Below are 16,963 nucleotides of genomic sequence, written 5' to 3' on the forward strand. Positions count from 1 at the left end.
GTGTCTCAGCCACTCCTCCCAGCTTCGTATCACCACCAATCTGCCTGGGGGGTCCACTCTGTCCCTTCCCCCAGGTCACTGATGGATTGCTCTTCACACAGCAGCCACCAGCAGCCCTTCCCCAGCAGTGCCACTGAACAAAGCAAGAGCAGGAGCCAGCCTGGCCACGGAGCTCAGCAGCACCTCAGGGGCTCTGCAAGCTCTCAGTCCATCTGCTGGCTCTGATGATGGTTTAATTTCTCCTCCTCCTCCTCTTTCCTGCTATCACTGCAAGGACCACCATTGATTTTTCATAGCATTCATTTTTCTCCTAGCAGAAAGCCACCTGGGAAGGAATCAAATTGCTTATCAGCAGCTAAACACTTAGAGCAGCTCCGTCTCTTTCAGCAGCCAAACTTCAGCAGCTCGATAAGAGACAAGATCAAGTCTGGCTGGACAAGCCACATGCTCCCAGGCACCACTTAGGCCACCAGCTTCTAGGCTTTGCTGAGCACATCATGCATCAACCTTTAGTCCCCATGCTCACAGCTTCATTGTCAGCTCTTTTCACACTCACAAAGTGACTCAGGGTGGAAGGGATCTCAGAGGTCATCTCCTCCAACCCTCCTGCCATGGGATGCCTCTCTCAGCTAGACTTGGTTGTCCAAAGCCTCATCCAACCTGGCCTTGAACACCTCCAGGCAGGAGACAGCCACAGCCTCCCTGGGCAGCCTGTTCCAAAGCCTCATCCAACCTGGCCTTGAACACCTCCAGGCAGGAGACAGCCACAGCCTCCCTGGGCAGCCTGTTCCAAAGCCTCATCCAACCTGGCCTTGAACACCTCTAGGCAGGAGGCAGCCACAGCTTCCCTGTGCAGTCTGTTCCAAAGCCTCATCCAACCTGGCCTTGAACACCTCCAGGGAGGAGGCAGCCACAACCTCCCTGGGCAGCCTGTTCCAAAGCCTCATCCAACCTGGCCTTGAACACCTCTAAGGCAGGAGGCAGCCACAACCTCCCTGGGCAGCCTGTTCCAAAGCCTCATCCAACCTGGCCTTGAACACCTCCAGGGAGGAGGCAGCCACAACCTCCCTGGGCAGCCTGTTCCAAAGCCTCATCCAACCTGGCCTTGAACACCTCTAAGGCAGGAGGCAGCCACAACCTCCCTGGGCAGCCTGTTCCAAAGCCTCATCCAACCTGGCCTTGAACACCTCTAAGGCAGGAGGCAGCCACAGCTTCCCTGTGCAGTCTGTTCCAGAGCTTCATCCAACCTGGCCTTGAACACCTCTAGGCAGGAGGCAGCCACAACCTCCCTGGGCAGCCTGTTCCAAAGCCTCATCCAACCTGGCCTTGAACACCTCCAGGCAGGAGGCAGCCACAACCTCCCTGGGCAGCCTGTTCCAAAGCCTCATCCAACCTGGCCTTGAACACCTCTAAGGCAGGAGGCAGCCACAGCTTCCCTGTGCAGTCTGTTCCAGAGCTTCATCCAACCTGGCCTTGAACACCTCCAGGGAGGAGGCAGCCACAACCTCCCTGGGCAGCCTGTTCCAGAGTCTCACCATCCTTGTACTGAAGAACTTCTTCCTCTAGCTGCAGCCTAACCCTGCTCTGCCTCAGCTTCAAACCATTCCCCCTTGTCCTGTCTCTAGACACCCTCAGGAAAAGTCTCTCTGAAGCCTTCCTGGAGGATCCCTTCAGCTATTGGCAGGGCTCTAAAGTCCCCCTGGAGTCTCCTCCTCTCCAGCCTGCACACCCTCAGCCTGTCCTCACAGCAGAGCTGCTCCAGCCCTTGAATCATCTTTGTGACCTCCTCTGAACTCACTCCAGCAGCTCTGCTCCTCTTGTGCTGGGGCCACCAGAACTGGGCACAGCATTCAAGGTGAGGTCTCATCAGAGCAGAGTCAAGGGGCAGAATCCCCTCTCTTGCCCTGCTGCCCTCACTCCTCTGGACACAGCCCAGGACAGGGTTTTTCTGTCTCCTCCTCTTCTCCACAAGGCAGAGCCCTCCAAGACATTTCTTTGCCAGTGCCCATCCCTCCCAGCTCTGTCGGGAGGGATCCAGCATGAATGATTTAGAGGCTTCCTCGGCCAGCCTCCTTCATTCCCTCGGGTGCACATTAGCAGGTCCTGCAAATTTAGACGTAGTGCTCTTTAATCGCCGCTTTAATTGCGAGCTGGAGAGCTCCTTCCCCGCGCCTGCCCTGCTGGAACAGCCCTGCCTGGCAGTAGCCTGCAGGCTCCGGAGGATGCTCGCCCGGGGGATGTCTCTCCACGGCCACCCACCCCCTGCGGTCCCTCCTGTGGCTCTTGGGGTGGCTTGAGGCTTTTCATGCTCCCCGAGCATCGGTTCCCAGCATGGGGCTGGCTCCAGATCTTCACTGCTGCCCACTCCCAGAGCATCCCCAGCCTGCCGGGCCAGCACCCAGCACCTCACAGCATCCCCAGGCACCCCAGCGGTCACCCAGCGGTGGAGATGGGCTGAGGGGGTCAGGGAAATGAGGAATGGGGGAAATGAGGGAGGAGAAGGTCAGGGTAACAAAGGGGTGTGAGAACAAGAGGTGAGGGGAAACAAGGGAAGGGGGGAAATGAGGGGGGAGAGGATAGCAAGGGAAGAGGGGAAACAAGAGGTGAGGGGAAATAAGAGGTGAAGGGAAACAAGGGAAGGGGGGAAATGAGGAAGGAGAGGATAGCAAGGGAAGAGGGGAAATGAGGGGTGAGGGGAAATGAGGGGTGAGGGGAAACAAGGGAAGGAGGAAAAGGAAGGGTGAGGGGAAACAAGGGAAGGGGGGAAACAAGGGGTGAGGGGAAATGAGGGGCCAAAGAAATAAAGGGCATGAGAAAAATAACAAGTGAAGGGAAACAAGGGATGAAGGGAAAATAAAGGATGAAAAGAAACAAGGGATGAAGAGAAAATAAGGGATGAAGGGAAACAAGGGATGAAGAGAAAATAAGGGATGAAGGGAAACAAGGGATGAAGAGAAAATAAGGGATGAAGAGAAACAAGGGATGAAGGGAAACAAGGGATGAAGAGAAAATAAGGGATGAAGGGAAACAAGGGATGAAGGGAAACAAGGGATGAAGAGAAAATAAGGGATGAAGGGAAACAAGGGATGAAGGGAAACAAGGGATGAAGAGAAAATAAGGGATGAAGAGAAAATAAGGGATGAAGAGAAAATAAGGGATGAAGGGAAACAAGGGATGAAGAGAAAATAAGGGATGAAAGGAAACAAGGGATGAAGGGAAACAAGGGATGAAGAGAAAATAAGGGATGAAGGGAAACAAGGGATGAAGAGAAAATAAGGGATGAAGGGAAACAAGGGGCTCTGGGACTGTGGACATGAGGGAGAAGGGGAAATGAGAGGCTGTGGGAACAAGGGACAAGGGGAAACGAGGCAAGAGGGGAGGGAAGAGGGAAGAGGAGGGCATATGAAGGGCTCAGGGGCCCAAGAAAAGGAGGTGGAGGAGGGGAGCAGGGAAATGAGAGACAAGTGGCAATGAGGGACGGGGGGGGGAAAACGAGGGGCTCACCGTCCCTGAAGCCTGTCAGCCCCCCATTTCCATGGCAACCATGCAAATGTGCCAGCTTTCCATCCTCATTAGGGAGCCAGCAGCAGCACAAACAGTGACTGCAGCAGATTACATGCCCATTACGAGCAGTCGCACCTTCCGAGCGCTGCTAATTACACCTAATTGTGCATTTAATTGTCTAATTGAAAACCCCCATCCAGAGTTCAGCCCCCGGCTCTTCCCCCCCGCCCTCTTTCCTGGCCCTGGGAAGGTGGCTGGGGGGGCAGCTTTGCCCCTGCTGTCCTGGTGTTGTCCCCACGCTGGGATCACGGTGCGAGGACAAAAGATGCCGACTGATGTCGGAGGCTGATTCGCACCGGTGCCGGGAGCTGGAGGCTTGGTGGCCTAAAGTGGGCAAATAGGGGCAGGAAGGGTGGTGGGGACAGCAGGGGACAGCAGGAGATGGTAGGGGATGGTCGTGAAGCCCTTGAGGGTGCAGCTGGAGAAGGGGATGCCACACAAGGCCGGGGGGTGGGAGCATAAGCCCACCCTCTGCACATCCTTCAGTAAGCCAACCTTGGCAGCTCCTCTCCAGGCTGGGCGGCGGAGGGGTCACACCCCTGAGGCTCTTGGTGCCCCTGCGTGAGCCCCATGGCTCCGGCAGCAGGGTGGGATGGACTCACAGCCCCTCCCCCTACACCCTGACCCTGGGAGGCTGCAGTGGGAAGGATGCCAGTGCCAACATGGCGCGGCACAGCATGGCATAGAGCAGCAAGGCATGGCATGGCACGGCACTGTGCACACAGCATGGCATAGAGCAGCATGGCATGGCATGGCACAGCACTGTGCACACAGCATGGCATAGAGCAGCATGGCATGGCATGGCATGGCACTGTGCACACAGCATGGCATAGAGCAGCAAGGCATGGCATGGCACTGTGCACACAGCATGGCATGGCACTGTGCACACAGCATGGCATAGAGCAGCATGGCATGGCATGGCACTGTGCACACAGCATGGCATAGAGCAGCAAGGCATGGCACGGCACTGTGCACACAGCATGGCATAGAGCAGCATGGCATGGCATGGCACAGCACTGTGCACACAGCATGGCATAGAGCAGCATGGCATGGCATGGCAGGGCACTGTGCACACAGCATGGCATAGAGCAGCATGGCATGGCATGGCAGGGCACTGTGCACACCGCATGGCATAGAGCAGCGTGGCATGGCATGGCAGGGCACTGTGCACACAGCATGGCATAGAGCAGCATGGCATGGCATGGCACTGTGCACACAGCATGGCATAGAGCAGCAAGGCATGGCATGGCAGGGCACTGTGCACACAGCATGGCATAGAGCAGCATGGCATGGCATGGCAGGACACGGCTCTGTGCACACAGCATGGCAAAGAGCAGCAAGGCATGGCATGGCACTGTGCACACAGCATGGCATAGAGCAGTAAGGCATGGCATGGCATGGCACTGTGCACACAGCATGGCAAAGAGCAGCAAGGCATGGCATGGCATGGCACTGTGCACACAGCATGGCATAGAGCAGCAAGGCATGACATGGCACGGCACTGTGCACACAGCATGGCATAGAGCAGCAAGGCATGGCATGGCATGGCACTGTGCACACAGCATGGCATAGAGCAGCATGGCATGGCATGGCACTGTGCACACAGCATGGCATAGAGCAGCAAGGCATGGCAGGGCACGGCACTGTGCACACAGCATGGCATGGCAGGGCACATCAGGGCATGGCACTGTGCACACAGCATGGCATAGAGCAGCATGGCATGGCAGGGCACAGCACTGTGCACACAGCATGGCATAGAGCAGCATGGCATGGCAGGGCACGGCACTGTGCACACAGCATGGCATAGAGCAGCATGGCATGGCATGGCATGGCACTGTGCACACAGCATGGCATAGAGCAGCACAGCATGGCATGGAAGGGCACGGCACTGTGCGCACAGCATGGCGTGGAGCAGCAAGGCATGGCATGGCAGGGCACGGCTCTGTGTGCACAGCATGGCACGGCATGGCATGGCAGGGCAGGGCATGGCAGGGCACAGCTCTATGCACACAGCACGGCACGGCATGGCATGGCAGGGCACGGCATGGCAGGGCACGGCTCTGTGCGCACAGCATGGCACAGCATGGCATGGCAGGGCACGGCTCTGTGTGCACAGCATGGCATGGCACAGCATGGCAGGGCACGGCTCTGTGCACACAGCATGGCACAGCATGGCAGGGCACGGCTCTGTGCGCACAGCATGGCACAGCACGGCATGGCAGGGCACGGCTCTGTGTGCACAGCATGGCATGGCACAGCATGGCAGGGCACGGCTCTGTGCACACAGCATGGCACGGCATGGCAGGGCATGGCTCTGTGCACACAGCATGGCACGGCATGGCAGGGCATGGCTCTGTGCACACAGCACGGCACGGCATGGCAGGGCACGGCTCTGTGCACACAGCATGGCACGGCATGGCAGGGCATGGCATGGCAGGGCATGGCTCTGTGTGCACAGCATGGCATGGCATGGCAGGGCACGGCTCTGTGCGCACAGCACGGCATGGCAGGGCATGGCTCTGTGTGCACAGCATGACATGGCATGGCAGGGCATGGCTCTGTGTGCACAGCATGGCACGGCACGGCAGGGCATGGCTCTGTGCGCACAGCATGGCATAGCAGGGCACGGCTCTGTGCGCACAGCACAGCACGGCATGGCATGGCATGGCATGGCAGGGCATGGCTCTGTGCACACAGCATGGCATGGCATGGCAGGGCACGGCTCTGTGTGCACAGCATGGCACGGCATGGCACGTCATGGCAGGGCACGGCACGGCTCTGTGGACGCAGCGTGGCACGGCATGGCACAGCACCACATGCAGCCAGCCTGGCAGGCTCCGGCAGGCGGCAGGTGCCAACCGAGCTTTGCTTTTGCAGCCAATTAAAGGAGAAGCAGAGAAACAAAGAAGTGAGAGCCCAGTTCGGAGCGCCGCTGAGCTCTGCCAGGCGGAGGTGGGGACGCTGAACGTCTCCTGTCCCCACCCAGCTCCGGGGCTGGAGATGCCTCCCACCCCCCATGGAGCCCCACTCCGCAGTGGGGTCACCACCTCGGGGTGGAGAAGGAGCCTGTGTGAGTTGAGCCTGCCCTGCCCCTGCGGGCAGCCACGGGGTGCGTGACAGCGGCCGGGACTCAGCTCCCAGCAGTCCACATCCCAACATCCCAAACCATTGCCTCTGAGGCTGAGCCCACCCCTCCAGCAGCCAACGCCAGCAAGCTTCTGCGTTAAGAGAGTCACCGCTTGCGGCTCTCACAGCCTCATGCCCGTGCTGGCAGCAGCGTGTGGGGTGGCATCACCCCTGGGTTCATTTTTCATCCAACCACCTCTGCAGCTCTCATCTTCACACAGAGAACAGACAAACCTCACTGACAACAACGGGCACCCCGGAGGAAGAGTCACTAAGTCACCAGGAATCACCCCCCCCCCTGCCCCCAGGTTGGTTCTTTGGTCTCCCAGATGATGGGAGGAGCAGCACAAACCAAGGAGCTTTGATTTCATCCCATCCCAGCAGCATCAACGTCTCCAGCAGCCCCTGCCGAGCTGGGGCAGGGCTGGTGGGCATCTGGCAAGTGGATCCTGGGGTGGGGGAGCACTGGAGAAAAGCAATAAATGGAAGCAAAATCCAGTGGTGGCTGTTTTCCCCCTGGGAATGGACAGCCAGGACCATGTTGGCTATTTGGGTGCTCCAGAGCAGCTGCCCAGGATCCCAACTGTGCCAGGATCCCAACTGTGCCAGGATCCCAGCTGTGCCGTGGCCCAAAACCCAGTTTCCCAAACTGGTTCAGGCACAACTACTGCCCTGAGGTCTGGGCTGCACAGGGTGGAGCAGGCAGGGCTCTGCCTGCACTGGGCAGGGCATGTGGTCCCTGCAAGACCTTCATTCTGCCACCCCAACATGGGGGACTTTGTGCCCAGTGGGTGCCAGGAGCACCCTGGCACCCTTCAGCTATGAAGCATCCTCAGTCACCACGAGCATCCTCTGTGTCTGCAGAGGACGAGGGATCAAGGGCACATTCCCCTGGTCCAGAGGGGACAAGAGACCAGGGACACAAATGACCAGAAGCACATCCCCCTGGAAACCAGGAGGGATGTGAGAAGGTGCTGCAGGGTCACAGTGGCACCCAGGGAGGTGCCTGAGGGAAAGTGACCTGGCAGTGAGGACCAGCTGGTGGCATCACCCCAGGACGGGCTGCATGTTGCCTGTGCTGTTTTGTTCAGGGGAAACTGAGGCACAGGCTGGCTGGGGAGAACTGTTCTCACTGGGTAGCCCTGCTGCTGGCACAAGCTGAGCCCACAGCTACGGGGCACAGCTTCCCAGGCAGCTCCAGTACATACCAGTCCAACCCCATGCCCAGCAGCTGGGGACACTGGGAGCATGGCTGACACCCCACAGCACAGAGGGCCCAGGGCAGGTGTCAGGGCTACCTGGACAAGTGCTGTCCCCATGCCACAGGTGGCTCAGAGCAGCTGAAGCAGAGGAGAGAAGCAGAGCTGGGGTTAGGCATCCTGCCCGCTGCCCACTGCCCCTTCCCAAACCTTGGCACCGGCTGCTCCATGTGTCCCAGCCACATCACCCTGGGGATGAATATTGGTCTCAGACACCCAGGGGGATCCTCTGATGGCACTTGTCCTGTCCACCACTCTGGGGCTGGCTCAGCCCAGGGCTGTGGGTGGGCACCTCAGGCAGGCCACCCAGTGGCACCTTTTCTCCATGGGTGCCATTGCTGTGGGAGGGAGTGCTGGGGGCATCTTCCCACAGACAGCAGGATGCAGGCTGCTGTCCCCAGAGCCGGGAATGAGCTTGGGAGAGCATCCTGCAGGCTGGGAGGGGGTGAGAATGGGGTGGGAAGGTCAGCAGTAAGGGACAGTTTTGGAGCCAAGCCTTTGGGGCTGCCGGCAGCAGCAGGACACACAGGACAAGAGGTGAGGGGAAAGCTGGATCCCAGCCTGCAGCACAAAGTTCGTCTGGGTGCAGGAGCTGCTCTGCCAGCCCTGGAGCTCACAGCGATTCCGTTCCTCCCCCGGAACAAACGGATGCAAACCTCTCGGATCTGGGATGGCTCAGGGAAAGAACAGCAACAACCTGTCTGGGAGCTGGGTGGCAGGAAAAGCAGCGACCCAGAGGCAGAACTCCCCCCCGCCGGCAAAGCCCAGCTTGGCTGATCCTGACCGAGGGCAAGGTGAGCACGGTGCGAAGCAAGGCTCCACAGAGCTGTCCCGGGAGACAGCTGGGGACGCCAGGCCGATCCCGCTGGGAAGAGCAGGACTTCCCCCAGGGATGAGCTCACCGCAGCTCTGCTCCCCAGGGTTGAGGGCCAGCTCCCAAGCTTCCCACATGCCCCTAGTTAAGCCAGGTCCCCCCTCATCTACCCAAGAGTGAGGACCCCTCCCCACTCGCTGCCTCCTGAAGGATGGAGAACGACCACGAGCCACGCCGGCAAGAAAGTGCCGGTCAGCAGGATGTCACCGCCAGCTCCAGAGCGCATCTGCAGCCTGCTGCCATCGCTGCCTCCATCCATCCATCCATCCACCCACCCACCCACCCACCCATCCACCCATCCATCCATCCATCCCATCGCCCCCGGCCCCTGGGGACACCCCAGGCTGACCACACGCCTTTCAGCAGCCCTCTCCTCATTCTCCTCACCACGACAAGCCTCGGGCAAGTTGTAGGAAGCTGGTTCTCCGTTAACCGTCAGCCCACCCGGGATAAGGAACCACAACCTCCTCAGCGCTGGTGTTAGAGGGAAAGCCTCCAAATCCTCTCCCCTCCCCTCGCTCCCCTGGCCCAGCGGCCTGGTGAGGATTGATTCAAGGGCGGGGGCAAGCTCAGCATCCCACTCCGACAGACGCCAACAGCCCCACTCAATCCAACCTCTCCCGTCTCCCTGCCCCAGCAGCCCAGCATCTCCCGGCCGCGGTCCCGCTCGGCAGCGGGAGAGTTTCCAAAGTGCTGGCAACGGCTCCAAGTTTCCCTCTCGCCCCGACTCGGGGGACCAGCACCCCCTCAAGATACATCCTTGGAGTCTCCAGGATGGGAAAGCAGCGGTGGGAGCCAAGTCGGAGGGAAGAATTAGCAGTTGGGAACAAAGCTCACACCTGCTGGAGACGCATCCCCAGGCGCTAGCAGCGCTAGGAGCTGGTTCCCATCCATCTCCTCACAGCCGCAACCGGGCTGAGGCGAGAGGACGAGGCAGGGGCATCGCCTTCCTCCTCGGTTATTACACGTTTTGGTTGGGTTTTCCTGGGTGGTAGCGAAGCATCCCCGAGCTGGTCCCACAGCAAGGTCACCGCCGAGCCGGAGCGGGCAGCGGTGCCAGGCAGCATCGCGCACAAAGCACAGCCAGGCATGCTGATGAGCTGCCCCTCGCCTTACCAGCTGCAGGCAGCAGAATCCGACCAGCGTGCATCTCCCGTTGCATCTCCCCATGGTTTGCCCAGCCGAAGACTCAGGATTGCCCCCACCGTGGCCTTGGCGTCGCCGTCCTCCAGCTCCTCAGCAGCCTCCCCTCCTCGGGCACAGCCTCCGCCCGGGCAGCATCAGGGGGGCACCAGCAACATGTCCCCGTTCTCCAGTCTCCGGTCAACCCCAGCGCTTCTTTCACAGCAGCCTGGCCGCCTCCCGCATCCTGCCGGCTTAGCACAGAGGCGGGCAGCGCTCAGGAAGGGGCATCGCCGCCCTTCTCCTGCTTTCCCCCCTCCCCGTTACCCCAAACCTCGCTCCCGCTCCCCCCACCCCCGGAGCCCGCTACAGCCCGCGGTGCAGGCTCCCCGTGGCCGCGCACAGCTCGCCATCCATCCCCGGGGCGCGCAGGTTTGCGCGGAGCCCGCCCGGCCCCTCTATTGTCTCTCCCGCACAGCCGCGCTCCGCGCTCCGGGGGCGGGCGGGGAGGAGGCGCGGGTGGGGTCGGGGGCGCGCCGGGCAGGGCGGGCCGAGGCCGCCGGAACAAGGCGAGACGCGCTCCCGGCGGGGCCCGGCGGGCGGCGCGGCCGGGCCGAGAGCGGGGAGGCAGGGCCGGGCCGGGCAGGCAGCCCCGAGCCGAGAAGGCAGCTCCGAGCCGAGAGGCAGCCCCGAGCCGAGAGGCAGCACCGAGCTAAGAAGGCAGCCCCGAGCCGAGAGGCAGCACCGAGCCGAGAAGGCAGCACCGAGCCGAGAAGGCAGCTCCGAGCCGAGAGGCAGCACCGAGCCGAGAAGGTAGCACCGAGCCGAGAGGCAGCACCGAGCTAAGAAGGTAGCACCGAGCTAAGAAGGCAGCACCGAGCCGAGAAGGCAGCACCGAGCCGAGAAGGCAGCACCGAGCCGAGAAGGTAGCACCGAGCCGAGAAGGCAGCACCGAGCCGAGAAGCATCACCGAGCTGAGCCCTCAGCGGCCGCCGGAGGCGCCGGGCACCGCCGACCCTGCGCCGCAGCCGGAGGCAGGCGAGACAGCCGATCGCGGCAGCCTGTCCCCATCGGCTCTTGTCTTTTTAGTCGCTGATTTGACTTAGTCTTGTTTGGGTTCCCCCCTCCCCCCTTTCTTTTCATTCTCTCTCTCTCCCCCCCCCCCCAGGAGCCAGGTGGGGCTGGGTTAAGTCGTGGCGATTCGCAGCTGCTGGAGAGCTGCTGCCCTCCCCCCTTCTTTATGATGGTTGTTATTCCAGACCCGCCTGGACGCGTTCCTGGGTGATCTGCTCTGGGTGACCCTGCTCTGGCAGGGGAGTTGGACTGGATGAGCTTTGGAGCTCCCTTCAGCCCCTGACATTCTGTGGCTCTCGGTGCTGCTGGTTAATGGTTGGACTCGATGATCTTAAAGGTCTCTTCTAACCGAAACGATTCTGTGGTTGATGTCCTCGGCCCTGCGCTCCTCCGTTGCTGCCTGGACCCGCAGCGACCTGCCCCCTGGGATGGTCCTGCCAGGGCAGCAGCTGGGCTTGCAGGGAGGACAGATGGCCCAGCCCTGGGAGGAGAGCTCTGAGGTCCCCCCGCAGAGCCCTGCTCCGCAGCCTGGCCCCAAGTTCCCCTGCAGAGCACAGCTCCGCAGCCCGGCCCCAGGTCCCCCCAGCAGAGCACAGCTCCACAGCCTGGCCCCAGGTCCCTTCACAGAGCACAGCTCCACAGCCTGGCCCCAGGTCCCTTCACAGAGCACAGCTCCACAGCCTGGCCCCAGGTCCCTTCACAGAGCACAGCTCCGCAGCCTGGCCCCAGGTCCCTTCACAGAGCACAGCTCCACAGCCTGGCCCCAGGTCCCCCCAGCAGAGCACAGCTCCACAGCCTGGCCCCAGGTCCCTTCACAGAGCACAGCTCCACAGCCTGGCCCCAGGTCCCTTCACAGAGCACAGCTCCACAGCCTGGCTCCAGGTCCCTTCACAGAGCACAGCTCCGCAGCCTGGCCCCAGGTCCCTTCACAGAGCACAGCTCCACAGCCTGGCCCCAGGTCCCTTCACAGAGCACAGCTCCACAGCCTGGCCCCAGGTCTCCCTGCAGAGCACTGATCGACAGCCTGGCCCCAGGTCCCTTCACAGAGCCCTGCTCCACAGCCTGGTCCCAGGTTCCCCCGCAGAGCACAGCTCCACAGCCCAGCACTCGGCAAGTCCCGGGCCGGGAGCATCCTTTGGCTCCTCTCTCTGCTCCCCCAGGGCTCGCAGGCTGACGTCCGGCAGCTCTGGGTAAGGAGGTTGGTGCAGCAGAGCTGGCAGGGTACAGCCTCTGCTTTCCTTTGTTGTTCTTTCACAGCTCACCTTCAGGGGGACCGGAGAGTGCACATCTGCCGAGGACCAGCCGGGATGCTGCTTCTCAGTGCTTTAGAATCCCAGGATCCCAGCAGGGTGGAGGCTGAAAGGGATCTCTGGAGATCATCCAGATCAAGCCTCCTGCTAAGGCAGGGCACCCACAGCAGCTTGCCCAGGAGTACAACGCCCAGCTGGGATTGGAATCTCTCCACAGAAGGAGACTCCACAACCTCTCTGGGCAGCCTGCTCCAGCCCTCCAGCACCCTCACACCAAACAAGTTTCTCCTCCTGGTCAAATGGAACCTCCTGGGTGCCAGTCTGTGCTCACTGCTCCTTGGCCTGTCCCTGGGCACCACTGACAAGAGTCTGACCCCAGCCTCTTGCCCCCCACAGCTCCTTTCTCTCTTGCTGGGCATTGCTCAGATGCCCTCTGGGGCTGCTCTTCTGCAGGCTCTCAGCCTTTGCTCCTCACAGAGCTGTTCCAGCCCCTTCAGCATCTTCTCAGCCTCTTCTGGTCTCTCTCCAGCACTTCCCTCTCTGTCTGGAACTGGAGACCCCAGAACTGGACCCAGTATTGCAGATGTGGCCTCACTGGAGTAGAGCAGACAGGGAGAAGAACCTCCCTTTGCCTTCTGGCCAGACTCTTCCTCATGCATTCCAGGACAGCAGTGGCCTCCTTGGCCAGAAGAGCACATTGCTGTCTCTGAAATGCCACCCAGCAAAAGGGCTTGGAAACAGTTTGCTGCTTTTCAGCTCTCAGTTGTATGAGGCAGCATCTCCTAAAGCAGCCTCACACCCTCCTAAACCAGCTCCACACAGGACTGGACTCATGTATGGGTGTGGGTCTGGCCATGGTCTAACCTGGCCCATCCAAGCTTGCTAAGGCCCAGCCAGAGCACCCATCCCTGTCCTCTGCTGGGACCACTTTCCACACCTGGAGCTTTTCTTTCACCCTCCACGTTGGGAATTTCTCTTCCTTCCAGCAGTTCTGCGCTCCCAGGAGTGTTTTAGGAGGCTCCCAGGTGGCTGTAGGATGAAGTTTTGCTTCCCTGTGTGCACAAACAGTGCAATGGGTTCACAGGATCACAGAATGGGTTAGGTTGGAAAGGACCTCAAAGCTCAGCCAGTTCCAACCTCCTGCCATAGGCAGGGACACCTCCTACTAGAACAGGTCACTCAAGGCCTCATCCATTCTGGTGCTGAACACCTCCAGGGAGGTGATCAAAGATCCCATTCTGTGCTTCTGTGCTCCACAACCTCCCTGGGAAACCTGTGCCTGGCTCTGGGGCCTGAGATTCAGCACCAACCCAGATCATCTCCCTCAGCTGGGTCATGGCTCCACGGGTGTCAATGCCAACGCCATGCTGGGGTGTTTGGGGGGCACCCACTCACCCCTGGGTGAGGTGTGGATCCATCCAGCTCCCACTGCCCGCTGCTGGCAGCAGCTGCTGGGCACCCTGCACAGCTCTGTAAGGGCTCTGGGCACGGCAAGCAGGGCAGGGGGTGGGAGATGCTCATCCCTCACTTCCCTGTGGGCTCCTGGCTTGGCAATTAGGGGCAAAGCCCTTTTCCTCCCCCCCCCCCTTTTAAACAAAGAAGATGCTGGAGTGGCATCTGGGCACCACTGGCACCACCTCTGGAGTCTCTCTCCCCTCTGGTGCTTGGGCATAATTACAGCAACCCTCACCCGGGATTAATTAAGCACTGAACCCATCTGCCAGCCCCCACCCTGCTGCCAGCCCCCGGGGCACGGCCAGGGGCACAGTGTTGGTCTCAGGGCACGGCCAGGGGCACACTGTTGGTCCCAGGGCATGGCCAGGGGCACGGTGTTGGTCCCAGGGCACAGCCAGGGGCACAGTGTTGGTCTCAGGGCATGGATAGGTGCACACTGTTGGTCCCAGGGCACAGCCAGGGACACAGTGCTGGTCCCGGGGCACGGCCAGGGGCACAGTGCTGGTCCGGGGGCATGGCCAGGGGCACAGTGCTGGTCCCGGGGCAGGGAGCTGCTCCCACGGTGGCTCCGGGGCTGCTCCCGAGCTCCGCGGCTCTCCTCTCCTCGCTCCGCGGCTCTCCTCTCCTCGCTCCGCGGCTCTCCTCTCCTCGCTCCGCGGCTCTCCTCTCCCCGCTCCGCGGCTCTCCTCTCCCCGCTCCGCGGCTCTCCTCTCCTTGCTCCGCGGCTCTCCTCTCCCCGCTCCGCGGCTCTCCTCTCCTCGCTCCGCGGCTCTCCTCTCCTCGCTCCGCGGCTCTCCTCTCCTCGCTCCGCGGCTCTCCTCTCCCCGCTCCGCGGCTCTCCTCTCCCCGCTCCGCGGCTCTCCTCTCCCGGCTCCGCGGCTCTCCTCTCCCCGCTCCGCGGCTCTCCTCTCTCCGCTCCGCGGCTCTCCTCTCCCCGCTCCGCGGCTCTCCTCTCCCCGCTCCGCGGCTCTCCTCTCCCCGCTCCGCGGCTCTCCTCTCCTTGCTCCGCGGCTCTCCTCTCCCCGCTCCGCGGCTCTCCTCTCCCCGCTCCGCAACTCTCCTCTCCCCGCTCCGCGGCTCTCCTCTCCTCGCTCCGCGGCTCTCCTCTCCCCGCTCCGCAACTCTCCTCTCCCCGCTCCGCGGCTCTCCTCTCCCCGCTCCGCGGCTCTCCTCTCCCCGCTCCGCGGCTCTCCTCTCCCCGCTCCGCAACTCTCCTCTCCCCGCTCCGCGGCTCTCCTCTCCCCGCTCCGCAGCTCTCCTCTCCTCGCTCCGCAGCTCTCCTCTCCCCGCTCCGCGGCTCTCCTCTCCCCGCTCCGCAGCTCTCCTCTCCTCGCTCCGCAGCTCTCCTCTCCCCGCTCCGCGGCTCTCCTCTCCCCGCTCCGCGGCTCTCCTCTCCTCGCTCCGCGGCTCTCCTCTCCCCGCTCCGCGGCTCTCCTCTCCCCGCTCCGCGGCTCTCCTCTCCCCGCTCCGCGGCACAACACTTCCCGTGGGGCAGTTAGCAGAGCCCTTCCCCGCCCCAGCTCTGCTCCCACCCCTGGGGCTGAGCTGTTTGCATCCTTCCATTCCCCATCCGCCGGTGCTGGATCCTCTGCAGCATCCCTGAGGAGCAGACTGCAGCTCCCAGACTCCTGCAGAGGCCCAGGGCTGCAGGAGCCCTCCCCGGGGCCTTCTGGCTCATCCCCCTGGGCAGCGATGGGAGGCAGGAGGTGGCAGCTGCTGGGCACCAGCCCTGCCCCAGTGGGGTCTCATCTTTCCTGGACTGGAAGCAGGAGCTCTGCAGGGTCTCTGCATTCAAACCTGAAGCTCCAATCCATGGATGAAGGTCAGTGAAGGAGTTGGGTCGGGGGGGGGTCAATAGTTTCCTGACACTTAAACCCCACTCATGCTCCCCAGCCCACTTCTGGCTGCTCCTAAGGTCACTTTGGCTGTGACAGTGGAGGAAGCAGGAGCAAGAGATCAGGTCTGGGCCAGCCCCAGGGGCTGCAGGAGAAACACCACAGTGAGGGAGGTCCTGCTGATGGGGTCCTGTGTCCCTGCAGCCAGACACTGCTCTGGGACAGGAGCCACTCCAGGTGACAGACACAGGGGACACTGCACACATCCAGCGCCCAGGATCTCACCTCTGAGGTCCTGTGTCACTGCAGGACACTGCTCTGGGATGAGAACCACTCCAGGTGACAGACACAGGGGACACTGCCACACACCCAGTGCCCAGGAGCCACTCCAGGTGACAGACACAGGGGACACTGCCACACACCCAGTGCCCAGGAGCCACTCCAGGTGGCAGATACAGGGGACACTGCCACTCACCCAGTGCCCAGAAGCCACTCCAGGTGACAGACACAGGGGACACTGCCACACACCCAGTGCCCAGGAGCCACTCCAGGTGACAGACACAGGGGACACTGCCACTCACCCAGTGCCCAGGAGCCACTCCAGGTGGCAGACACAGGGGACACTGCCACTCACCCAGTGCCCAGGAACCACTCCAGGTGACAGACACAGGGGACACTGCCACTCACCCAGTGCCCAGGAACCACTCCAGGTGACAGACACAGGGGACACTGCCACTCACCCAGTGCCCAGGAGCCACTCCAGGTGACAGACACAGGGGACACTGCCACTCACACAGTGCCCAGGAGCCACTCCAGGTGACAGACACAGGGGACACTGCCACACATCCAGCGCCCAGGATCTCACCTCCGAGGTCCTGTGTCACTGTAGCCATCTGCTGGCAGCAAGACACTGCTCTGGGACAGGAGCCACTCCAGGTGACAGACACAAGGGACACTGCCACACACCCAGTGCCCAGGATCCCAGCTCCTACGTCTTGTGTCACTGCAGAACACTGCTCTGGGATGAGAACAACTCCAGGTGACCAACACAGGGGACACTGCCACACATCCAGTGCCCAGGAGATCACCTCACCTCCTGGGGAGCATGCAGCCAGGTTTTGCTGCCTCCCCACAAGCTTCTGGGTCTATTTTGGCCCCCAGTGTGTCATCCTTCATGGCCCACAGCAGGGCTGGGACAGGAACCACTCCAGGTGACAGACACAGGGGACACTGCCACACACCCAGTGCCCAGGAGCCACTCCAGGTGGCAGACACAGGGGACACTGCCACACATCCAGTGCCCAGGAGATGTCCCCTCAGCTCCTGGGGAGCATGCAGCCAGGTTTTGCTGCCTCCCAAGCTGCTGGGTCTGTTCTGCCCCCCCAGTGTGTCCTCCTGTGTGAT

The 16,963-nt window shown here is 61.7% G+C and overlaps 1 protein-coding gene and 1 long non-coding RNA gene across 3 annotated transcripts in view; one reads left to right on the forward strand and one right to left on the reverse strand.

The window, feature by feature from the left end:
* NKAIN1 (sodium/potassium transporting ATPase interacting 1) overlaps positions 1-12,298 on the reverse strand; it is a 46,394-nt gene extending 34,096 nt beyond the window's left edge. The window contains exons 1-2 of one of the 2 annotated variants that reach the window (XM_064172565.1): positions 12,282-12,298; positions 9,940-10,199 (exon numbers count right to left, since the gene is read on the reverse strand). In XM_064172565.1, coding sequence (XP_064028635.1) covers positions 9,940-9,993 — 54 coding nt within the window. In that variant the 5' untranslated portion in view covers positions 9,994-10,199; positions 12,282-12,298. Of the gene's footprint in view, positions 1-9,939; positions 10,263-12,281 lie in introns of those variants that run through there. The other variant, XM_064172564.1, reaches the window with a different exon arrangement.
* Positions 1-16,963, forward strand: part of LOC135190905 (uncharacterized) — a 614,761-nt gene that overhangs the window by 309,246 nt on the left and 288,552 nt on the right. The gene's annotated exons all lie outside the window — the stretch shown is intronic.

Source organism: Pogoniulus pusillus, chromosome 37 (assembly GCF_015220805.1).
Source record: "Pogoniulus pusillus isolate bPogPus1 chromosome 37, bPogPus1.pri, whole genome shotgun sequence".
Classification (NCBI taxonomy): Eukaryota; Metazoa; Chordata; class Aves; order Piciformes; family Lybiidae; genus Pogoniulus; species Pogoniulus pusillus.